The sequence below is a fragment of the Prunus persica genome, chromosome G5 (genome assembly GCF_000346465.2).
Source record: "Prunus persica cultivar Lovell chromosome G5, Prunus_persica_NCBIv2, whole genome shotgun sequence".
NCBI lineage: Eukaryota > Viridiplantae > Streptophyta > Magnoliopsida > Rosales > Rosaceae > Prunus > Prunus persica.
In genome coordinates, this window is record NC_034013.1 from 8,609,998 (window position 1) to 8,621,724 (window position 11,727).

Sequence of the window (11,727 nt, forward strand, 5' to 3'; positions counted from 1 at the left end):
TATATTGTATGATATCGTGTATTGCGTATCTGTATCCGTACTTCATAGGAGCTAATTTCACACAAAGACACGAACAGGTGAAAACTCACTATGTAGATCTAATTATGATACTAAAATACATTGTAAACTCAAGTGAGTGGTGAACTCTAATTATTCAAGTGTCGTTGGGGTTGTGCCGCGAAAAGGTACAATATAGATTCGAATTTTGCCATCATCAAGAGAAAGGAAGCATTGGAGTTTGAATGAAGCTTAGCTCAAGCTTTTATTGCATTATGCTGACATTTTGCTTAGTAGTTCAGTTTGAATATCTTTGATATGATCTCACTTTGAGTACAAGCAATACTCTAAATTATAAGAGGGAGGGGGTTTCTCACACACACTATCGGTGTCATGGAACTCGAACTTGAGACCACTGATCTGCAAATCAAGACCATTTTCTACTGGGTAGATCCTGTTGGCGATATGATCTCACTTTGAATTGAATAGAATTCATTTAACATACTGATGATATACTACAGGCTACCTCGAATGAAACAAATCGTTACAGAGTTATGTACACAGGTTACTTGAAGCTCAGGCATTCGAAGCTGCAAGCAAAGCATGGAATTGGATACCCAGCCCAACATCGTTTCACCTTTTCTTTTCTTTCCTTTTCTTTTTTATTTATTTATGTTTTGTGTTCACCTTCTTTTGCTTGCTGTTCTCTCCTTGCGCATTTTTCATAAATTTCATGCACAATTGTTTGAAATTCAACAACTCCCTACACTGTAATGTTGTAATGGGCTGCCATTGTCTCTGTAGCAAAACTGTTTCTTCCTGTAATTGATGCAAGAATAATTAGTTCAACTTCTTCCCCTTCCAAACTCGTAACAATTAAACATTAATTGTTTATGTTCTAACCATTAAAGTTGGATTCTGTAAGGGCATGCTTTTGGTCTTTACCTATGTATAAGTCAAAAGAAGACAGGGATATAGTCATATCTAAAGGTGGTGGAGATGGAGATGGAGATGGCGATGTTGCCTCAAGTTCAGGGAAGCCCAAAATTCTTCATCCACCCATTGAAAGCCATTGGCATCTCCCTCCTCAAGACAAACACAGGCCTTCATCTTCAATGTCAAACTTAGGCCTCAAGACAATGATCAAGTTTCGCGACACGTTCAAGAAGCTTGGAGGGAGTAGCAGCAGCATCAGCAGCAATAAGAGCTTGAAAACGGTTCTCGGAGGAGTTCGTGATCCAAAGGATGAAAAAGTTGTAGAGTGTTTCAGAGAACTGCTTTTCCTTGAGGACCAGCTTCCTCCACAGCACAATGATTATCATACCCTTTTAAGGTAAGTTGATGTGGGAACATTATTTGACATTAAGTGTTTCCAAATTTTCTATTTCATTGATAATGTTATTTTTCTTTCTTTCTGAGATTTCATTTTATAGGTTTCTCAGAATGAGGGACTTTGATTTTACAAAAGCAAAAGATGCCTTCTTGAGTTATCTTAAGTGGCGCGAGGATTATATGGTTGATGCAATTCCAAAGGTGAAAGATTTCGAAGTAAACTATATTTTCCAACAGATACAGAGGATAATGATATATTTCATATTGGTTTTACAGCATGACTTATTTCAGAAGCTTTAATTTTGGTGTGCTAATAGCACAGAAATGCAGGGATATCATGTTATGTAAACATTAGAGTGTATAGAAGCTTGAAGCACAAGTTACTCTAAAGGCTTGTTTTAAGATAAATTTGAAGAAAGCAGACATGGCCTTAGCCAAGTTGGCTAGAGCAGATGTGCTCTCCACTCTGCACCGGAGTTCGAATCCCCCTCCATATAGTTTAAATTAGTTTAAAGTAGAATATCGCTTATATCAAAAAAGATAAACCACCAAGTCCATATTAATTACTCTAAAAGCCTGTTTTAGTTCTAGCTTTCATGAGATTAAATATAAAGTTTCAACTAAAAAAAGTGGAACAATTTTAACCCATAAAATTTGACTGCAGGCCATGTATGGATTGTACCATTATCATTTTACATCAACTAGTCTTACTACAGCAAGGCACATCACTACAAGATTTTCTTTCCCTGTTTTTGGCTAATCCAATAGTAGATGTTCTGATATTGCAGGAGTTTAAGTTTGAGGAGTATGAAGCAGTAAAGAAATGCTATCCTCATGGATATCATGGGGTAGACCGGTACGGTAGACCGTTGTACATCGAAAGAATCGGGATGGTAGACCTTAACAAGCTTCTGCAAGTAACTACCCTTGAAAGATTTACCAAGTATCATGTGTCGGAACAAGAGAAAACATTAAATTGGAGATACCCTGCATGTTCACTTGCAGCCAAGAGGCATGTAGCATCTACAACAAGTATTTTAGATGTGCATGGAGTGGTGAGCATCTCTTTCTCATGTTTGATCTAGAGCAAACTTTCATACGAAGTTGTTCATCCCATATGTTATTTCATGAAGATTTGATTTTGCTGGCTGAGAAAAATAAAACAGCCTCATCAAATGTGTTATTTGAATTGCAACAGTGAGTTCTAACATACTTGAAATTTGTGTTTGATTAGGGATTGGCTAATTTCTCAAAGCCTGCTAGATATCTCTTCATGGAAATTCAGAAGATTGATAGCAATTACTACCCAGAGGTACGTTGGTTGTCATTTTCTCTGCAGGGGTGCTATGTGAACAACAAGATGGTTAGAATGGTTGATTGGTGAGTCAGGAGATTAGTAATCTAGATTCCAAAACAAAAAATTAGCAAAATTAGTGATGAATATGTCGATAATCTTACCATTAAGTCCATAGGATTAGATTAGATTGGAGATAAGTCACTATATTCAAGGTATGTTGAAGGACGAAACAAGACCCAACTTCAAAAATTTTGTCCAAATTGAAGTTGATGGACTAGTGATGAAGGAAATTTATCCCTTCAAAACCCCACAAGATAGTAGGATATTAACACCTTATAACTTAACGATTCTAATTCCCACAATATTAAGAATCATTCACCTCACTTTCATTTCTTATTTCAATACATATTGAATCTAGTGAGTTATCCAATTCAATTCAATCCAATCCTAAACACCAAATCTGCAGTAAGCTATCATAGTCAACTTAATTATCGGGTATTAGAAGGCGGTATATTTACATCGGATTAAAAGGAATGCCAAGTCCTTACCTACCGAAAATTGATGAATTACACTTCATTTTTTTGAAATGAAATGAATGACACTTCATTTTTAGATATACTAACAGAAGTGTAGTGTATGTGCTCTTATTTATCTGTAAATGACTTTAGAGCTATTGATATTTTTCAGACTCTAAATCGCCTGTTTATTGTGAATGCTGGATCTGGGTTTAAAATGCTGTGGAAAGCAGTGAAGGCTTTCCTTGATGCACGCACATTAGCAAAGATTCAGGTGAGGGTTCTTTTCTCTAGGGTGGATTAATTTCTAGCCAGAAATTTTTTCTCCTTAATCCCAGTGGACTAATTTTTTTTGAGTCTTCGAGATTATTATTTCAGGTGCTGGGATACAATTACCAAAGTAACCTGCTTGATGTTGTTGAACAAAGGTAAGCATTTCAAGCCCAAGTTGGTACAAATTTGCACATATATTTGTACAAATAAATTAGAAATGAGAGTAAAAAGGGTTCTTTTTCTGATTTATTCTTCATAATTAAGAAAAAAATAAATTCAATTTTCTGCAGCAATTTGCCAACTTTTCTGGGTGGAGGCTGCACCTGTTCTGATTATGGAGGCTGCCTTTTAAGTGACAAAGGACCCTGGAACAATCCAGATATTACAGAAATGCTTCAAGTGATCAACTTTTTTCCTTACCAAGTGTTTTACTTCAAACTTTGTTGCATTGCAGTTTAAACTTTTTAACCATGTGCAGTTAATACAGTAGAGGGTACATAATACTTCATCTATACTTTCAGGCAATTTCTGCAGACAATAATGGGGTCAACAATTATGAAGAAAATGGTCATTTGGATTCAGATGAGGAGCTTTTACGCAATATAGTAAGCACACCAAATATAACCAATGCCTTCCTTCCTTGCATACTTCTGCTCTCTGCATAATTCAGATATATCTGTTTCTTGATAGTTTTGTTTGATGTACTTATTTCAGTTGCAGCACCATTTTTGTTTTTCTTTTTAAAGAAATTTGTTTATGTGTTTCTTCGTCCCCATTTCTCGAATTTATAATGCTCTTTCGGATTTACTGAGAAGAGAATTAAAGAAAAACATTTCATTCTGATATAATGCTTTTTTGTGTGGAATTGCACCACAGAAAATCAAGGCCTTGGAAGCAGAATTTAGAGAGGCCAACAAAGTGAGTTCTGAAAATACTTGTGCCTCTCATTTCCTACAATTCAATCCACGAAAACATGTTAACTGTTGTTGTGTTGCAGAAAATTCAAGCATTAGAAGCTGCACTTGAGGAAGCCAAGATAGTGAGTCCTAAAACATAAAAATTTCTTCATATTGGTACTAGCCTTAAACATCTTTAGTGAGTCTTTCATTATTTTCTCCTCACAGGTCTTGAAAGAACTTGGCCAGCAGGTTGAAGAGTTGAGATCAACTCCTTTTGAAGGATAGCCCAGCTCATCAAATTACCAAATAAATGTGTATCTTTTTATCTTTCTAAAGGAGCGCTATTCGTGCTCCTACGGTCTATACATAATTTAACCTCTCTCGCTCCTGCGGATGCATTCTCATAGGAAGGCAGAGAAGTTAATATAAGGGAGCACGAATAACGCTCTCCCTTTTCACAAACTACACAATATTTTCAAGGACCTTTATTCGCTCGTTTCTGTCAATAAACCAAGCGATTGTCATTATAGACGGTACAATTTAAGTTTATTCATAAATCAATGTTTGGCTGGCTTTGTACCAGCCCAACTGCTGTGTCTTGATGGTTCAACATTGACTAGCCTAACCTTGGGCCCAGACAGGAAATAATAATAATCAGTTTGTATTGATGGTCCTAGTTCTGAGTGTAGGGAGAGCCATCCCTTTTTAATAAAGAATTATTTGGTATAACAGTCAAACAGTCACGTGATATTATATCTTTCATCGATGTTATAACACGTGTAATAATTTTGCAGTCACTCCCAAGGTTTTCCTATTTTTTATGAGTTTTAATTGAATGTTAGTGAGTTGGATCAATATGGACTCCCACTCAAGCATAGTTTCATTGACAAAGATGTTTCCCAAAATGAGAAAGTTTTGCCCAACATTTTTGGAGTCAACGTCATCCCGACATATAGGACAAACTGACTTTTGAACAAGAAGCCAATGATATGATTGAACTTTGGTAATGAACTACATTGTCATTTCAACTACCATTTAGCAAGCACAATTTGGGCCCCGTCCCAAAAGAGATGTGGCTGATAATAGTTGAATAATTCAAGGAGGCTCAAAATGAAATCAAATCCTTGGAGGAGCTTTGTTGAGTGCCATATCTCAAAGACACATGCAATGCGAGTAGAATTTGAGATGAGAAATTCTTCAATGATTGATCATAGATAGAAAACACACATGATCCCCATGACCACTTAAGAAAAGAGAATAATCATCTTGTTGTTCGTCGACACCCAAAAGGTCGCATCACCCTTTGAAGTTTTTTTTTTATTTTATTTAATTTTTAATATAAGTGATAGTTTAAACTACAAGTGGATGGGGAAGAACTTACACACACTACCAACTAAAGTGTCATCAGGGTTTGAACCTGTGACCACTATAGTTTGCAAGTTAAGATCATTTTTTATTAGGTTAGACTCCGTTGGCATCTCTATTTGAAGTTTGATAGAGAAAATTTGGTCATATCCCACATATACCAACGAACATGCTCCATTTCGCTTATAGAGTTAAAGGCTAGAGTCCTTTTCCATTGTGCTAGACCTCATTGGCATAAATTTTGAATTCTCACTCATCGCTAAAACAACATAAATTTTGGACTGCTAGATGGCCAAAATGGCCCATGGTTCCTAGTTCCTCCCCACTAGAACAACATAAATTTTGAACGGCTGGATGGCCAAAATGGTGGATAGCCCTTTGCCCCACCCCTTGACATGCTCTTAGGTAGTTTTGTTTATTTATTTATTTTATAGGGAATGAATTGCCATATGAGCTTTGGGACTGATGTTGAGGTTGTGTGTTTTCAAGGATTGGAGGGGCATTTTAGTCTCTTTAAATTAAAAGTTGGTCTTTTTTTTTTTTTTTTTTGTGGAGAAATTATGGGATTGCATTCATAATTCAATCAAAAAAGTCACTAGTCACAAATGGTCATTACAATAACGAAGTGATCTAACATCAAAATTAAGACAATTTAGGGCTCCTCCATTAACCATCACATATGATCAAAGAAACTCTGGTATAGGCATCCCAACTAAGATAGCAAACTCAGAATAACCAAAAATATATAAAGCTTGAAAAAAACCAAGTCATAACAATACAAATAAAACTCTCATAAAGGAGAGGTGGAAACCTTTCACAAAAGAGAAGTGAAAAACTCTCACAAAAGGATAGGTGAAAACTACACAGAAATCCCAAAGAGTCTCTGCGACTTGTTCCAAACATAAAGAAATCACAAAAAGGATAGTGGTAGAGATCCGACACTGAACACATGTGGAGATCCGATTCCGAGACACATCCGCCTGTAATGAGTAGATGATCATTACAAAACGAAGACAAATAGAGGAAACCTTTTGTCTCTGAAAATTGGGGAAAATAGGAGAAGGGAGGAAGGGAGAGGGGAAGAAGAGAGGAGGGGAGAGGGGAGGAAGAATAGTGACTTCCTCCCTCCTCAAAGTGAAAACGGCTCGAGTCTTTTTTGTGAGAGAGAGGGCTAGGGGTTTCGATTTGGCATATCGCCACCACTACTAATTAAAAGTTGGTTTAACGTTTGATTTCTTAAAAAGGTACTATTTTAAAAAGATTAGTATAGGAGAAGAGGGTATTCTATGTTACAGAAAAACTTAAAGTATTAAAAGACCATCTAAGAATGATCTCTTGTTACCAAAAATTAATCTACAAATAAGTTATCATAGGGTTTACTATACAATCTATATATATATATTTTAATTCTATTTTTTAAAATAATTCTTATTTTTATAAGTGTTAGTAACCGCACCAAAAGTATGAAATTAGAATAATTTTTAATATCCATTCTATTTAAATAAATATGCTATTTTTATTCCTACATCCATAGTCTATGTTGGATTTTGATATTATCTAATATCACTTGAATAAAAAATAAAGTATTAAGTTCGACTTAAAAAGAAACTAAAAAGTAAATTAGGAAAAATGAAAATAAAAAGAAGGGAATGGATAGAGTTCATACCCTCCTATGATATGCCAAAATAAGAGATCGAAGGAGAGAGTAGAGCTGTTATAAACGCACATTCATTCATAAAATTCATAATTAGTAACTACTCATTTACTCTCTCATAAATCATCAAAAGTCAAGAAAAAAAAAAAAAATTTCTTTCAGAAACAGAAAAAAAGAAAAAAAAAGAAAAAACACTTCCCCTCTCATAAATTCACAATCAAATTCATTTTCTTCCAATTTCCCAACAACCTCTCTCTATCTCTCTCTCTCTCTCTCTCTCTCTCTCGATCTATCCGCCTCTCTCTGTTTTTTATTTAAATTCAATTTAGATTCCACCTTTTTCCACAGCAAACCCAAACCAAATCGATCAAGCAATCAATCCAATGAGCACGGGCGAGCTTCTCAGCATCGAGCCTCTGGAGCTCAAGTTCCCCTGTTAGTAAAATTTTCGTAACGCTCTCTTCGTTTCGATCTGTTTGCGTTTTGTAGACTTTGTTTTTTCATGTTTGCGGTATTTGTTTCTGTTTTCATTTTGTGTTTTTTTTGTTTGTTTTTTTCTCTCTCCAGTCGAATTGAAGAAGCAGATCTCTTGTTCGCTTCTGCTCTCGAATAAGACCGATAACTATGTCGCTTTCAAGGTGCTCCTCTTTTGTTTTTGTGTTTGTGTGTTTGTGGTTTCAAATTCTTCTGCAAATTGTAGTAATTACATCATAGTTTTTTTTTTTTGCTTATATTCTCCATTTGGTTGTTTGGAAAATGCGAGGAAAGAAAACGAAAAATAAAAACAAAAGGAGAATTGAGAATGTGGATATTCTATCATTTGATTTTCTTTTTTAGGAACCTGAAAAGTTACTGCTTCCACTCGATTAACATGAATTGTTGTTATCTTTTTAATATTTACTGCATGCTAGTTTGTAATGGAGTGATTTACGAATGTTGTAAATCAGACAGCATTAAAAGAAAAAAATTCGAATATGACAATTGTTATGTTTGGTTTGTTTTTCTTCCAAATATCAGATTGCAGGTAGAAATGAAACTTATATTTGTGAAGTTTGTAGATTTGCTTTGGATGTTTGATATTGATTCGATTATGTTCAGGTCAAAACTACGAATCCCAAGAAGTATTGTGTTCGTCCGAACACGGGAATTGTCTCGCCTCGATCCACATGTGATGTTATAGGTGCATATTAATTATTTTGTTCGACTGTATGTATAGTTTATATAGAATATGGGATTTGAAATTTTCGATGATTAATTCATTTATTTTTTTGTTGATTTAGTTACAATGCAAGCACAAAAAGAGGCTCCTCCAGACATGCAATGCAAGGACAAGTTTCTCCTCCAGAGTGTAAAAACCAATGATGGTGCAGCTCCAAAGGATATTACTCCAGAAGTGGTAGTTATATAATGATATTATACAATGGTGTGAATACTGGTGTTTTTGTGTACTCTATGCCGAATGTTATTCATTTGTGGAATTGATGTTGTGTAGTTCAATAAAGAGGCGGGAAATGTGGTTGAGGAGTGCAAATTGAGAGTGGTATATGTTTCTCCACCTCAACCACCTTCTCCGGTTCCAGAAGGGTCAGAAGAAGGGTCTTCACCAAGGGGTTCTGTTATGGAGAATGGAAATGTGAATGGTGCTGAGTTTTCCAATGTGAGTACTTGAGGTAGACTTTATGATGATTTCTTATCCCTCAGTCAGCAGAGAGATATTGATTGGCATGCTGTTTATTGGTGATTACAGGCTGCAAAAGCATTTAGTGAGCAGCTTGAACCTCAGGAGAGATCTGCAGAGGTAAATGCCTACTCAGACCACATATCTGTTTATGTGTGTGCACTTGTGTCTTATACCCTATCCAGTTTCTGAGTTTTTCTTGTTTGTGTTGCAGAAATCTGTTATAACTTCTGTATGTTCTTAAGTCAGATGTCTGTTACATGTATCTCTTTTCTGTTGTGCTATGAGTATCCTTACGACCAAGAACCATGTAAATATTTACTAGAAAAAATTGAAATTAGTTGTTGGACTAGTTAGTGTAACAAAAAGCTTCATATGGGGATTAAAATCTTATGTATCTATTTGATAGTTGGGTTGAGGTTTTGTGACGCTAATGCAACTTGTCTAGCGTGATATTTGTTGCACATACATGCATGCTTTTACGAGCATGCATACAATGGTGAACCTTTTTCTATATGGGCTTTATTGTACTACAATTATATCTTAAGATCAGTCCTTTTAGAATGTGAAGAAAGCTGTTGTTCACGAGATGGAAGAAGATTTATCGATTGGAATTAGTCGTTAGACAAATGACTTTAAATATCTTGGTTTTTCTTTCCTCGTTGTGTCACCGGCTAGAGTTTATCCTTACCTGAGTTTGGGGCTTGTTAGGAAATAATGGAAATTTTGGACTCCATCTTTTGGTTTATTGTGATTGTTCCTTGGTGCTTTTAACTGGACTAGAAATCATACCTTTTTTTTATTTTGCAAACAGATAGTGGATTTAATCTTTTTTTGTTAGAGACTTTCTTTTGCCTTTTCTCTTCTTCTTCCTGATAGTTTCGTTTCTACCAATATGGCATTGCATAACCTACACAGGTTCGTAATGTGACCTGCATTCACGTGTGCTGCTGCCTTAAGTAGTAGGTTGTCTACCATATAACTAGTGGTGCTTGCGATGGTAGTTCTTATACTTCTTTTTTTATAATTGCAGGCAAGATCACTTATATTGAAACTGACAGAGGAAAAGAATAAAGCAAATCAACAAAGTAACAGGCTTCGCCAGGAGCTGGTGAGAGCTTAATATGCAGCTTCTGTAGAATTTGTCCTCTTCTTTACCCATTATTTATTTATTTATTTGGGAGAGGGGAGAGGGGATAGGGGTTCCTATCCTTAGGCAAGAGTATGCTTAAACATGATTACCTTACATGTTTTCAGTTATCATTACGTGTATGTTTGCACTTTGTACATATGTGAGGGATGGTGCAAAAATGAAGAATAAAAAACTTCTTTACTGTGTTGAGTTTTCCTTATTCAACTCTTTTGAAGTTTCTCTTCTGAAGGTAGGCCCTGTCGAGGGATGTTGTAGTGATTTTCCCATCCTGTGATAGTAATATAGTTTTGCGAATTGCATTCCATTTGAAGTATGGATTTTTTTCATATGAAGCTTATGGATAAGAGTGCGGTACTTAGTATTGTTACTTTCTTGGAGATGTTTGAGGTTGATTTCTGAGTAATTGTCAAGACAGTAACTATTTCTTGGACTTTTTGTCTTTTCTTCTGCTACCTTAATCACTCTCTTTTATCGACAATAAAAAGGCTTTATACTAGTTTCTTCCATGGATTTCACTATATTGCATTGTTAAATCTCTTGCTTCCCAAATTTTTTTGTGCTTTTCTTATTGTGTATTTGTGTAGGAACTCTTGAAGCGTCAAGGGAGCAAAAGTCGTGGTGGTGTTTCGATCCTTTTCGTCATTATTGTTGGCTTGATTGGCTTACTTTTGGGCTATCTCATGAAGAAGTCGTAAGCACTCGGTTACAAATCTTGTGTCGAGCTGTTTCCTTCCGAGTCATTGAAGAATGATGGTGGAAGGAAAAACTGAGGGTGGCTCATTTTTAGTTAGCTTTGCGAAAGTTTCCAAACTTGTTTAGGTGGGGCTGTGGATCTTAGGTGCTGGAATTCTAGATTAGTGCGTGGTAAACTTACATTCTTTTGTAACTTAAGAGGATGATTTTCACTTTGTTTCATTTGTGTTTCAACTTTGAGAGATTTTGGTTAACTGTATCTCTGATGGTTGTCAATAATTTTATACATCTCAGTGTGATGTAAAACCTGTCTTCATTTCTTCTATATTATTTTTTCTTTGTTTCAAGTTTGTCGGTAATTATCTTAATGAATCCCACTGTCTCATTTTTTGTTTTTTTTTTCATTTTCTGGGTATGTTTTGGGGTTTGCATCTAAACTAAAGGTCTTTGACTTAATCTGTAAAGTAAAACAGTGGGTTTAAATGAGAAAGGAATAACAAATGTGGGTTAGGTGAGTTGATCAAGATAGTATGTCCTTTCTATTGCACCCGAGTTCGAATACCTCTTGTACATTAGAGTTGTTTAGGATATTGCACGAGGAAAAAAAAAAAAAGGAATGAATAATTTTGCAGACTTCGTAATCAAGCAACTAAAAGAGGCAGCCTCATGAAATCAAATGAAACCAGGAATTCTAACCTAATTGGATGCAAATTCCTAATTCTGCATGAGATATGTATGGATCAAGCTCAAATCTAAACCAATGCCCTTGTAGGCTTGACAATGAGAATGATACATTTCTGAAGTACCAAATTTGGAAGAATTGTGTCTGTATGGTCTGAATTTACCGTGGTCTGACGTGGCTTTAAATTGT

General features: G+C 35.5%; 2 protein-coding genes across 2 annotated transcripts; both read left to right on the plus strand.

Annotated features, from left to right (window-relative positions):
• Positions 607-4,819, plus strand: LOC18776781 (phosphatidylinositol/phosphatidylcholine transfer protein SFH11). Its single transcript, XM_020563526.1, has 11 exons — positions 607-1,330; positions 1,431-1,530; positions 2,118-2,384; positions 2,564-2,641; positions 3,314-3,415; positions 3,520-3,569; positions 3,705-3,813; positions 3,936-4,019; positions 4,291-4,332; positions 4,412-4,453; positions 4,539-4,819. The coding sequence occupies exons 1-11, from the start codon at positions 945-947 to the stop codon at positions 4,596-4,598; spliced, it is 1,320 nt and encodes a 439-aa protein (XP_020419115.1). The 5' UTR covers positions 607-944; the 3' UTR covers positions 4,599-4,819.
• LOC18775717 (vesicle-associated protein 1-2) lies at positions 7,309-11,203 on the plus strand. Its single transcript, XM_007209468.2, has 8 exons — positions 7,309-7,767; positions 7,900-7,970; positions 8,431-8,512; positions 8,613-8,728; positions 8,825-8,989; positions 9,080-9,130; positions 10,044-10,121; positions 10,748-11,203. The coding sequence occupies exons 1-8, from the start codon at positions 7,716-7,718 to the stop codon at positions 10,856-10,858; spliced, it is 726 nt and encodes a 241-aa protein (XP_007209530.1). The 5' UTR covers positions 7,309-7,715; the 3' UTR covers positions 10,859-11,203.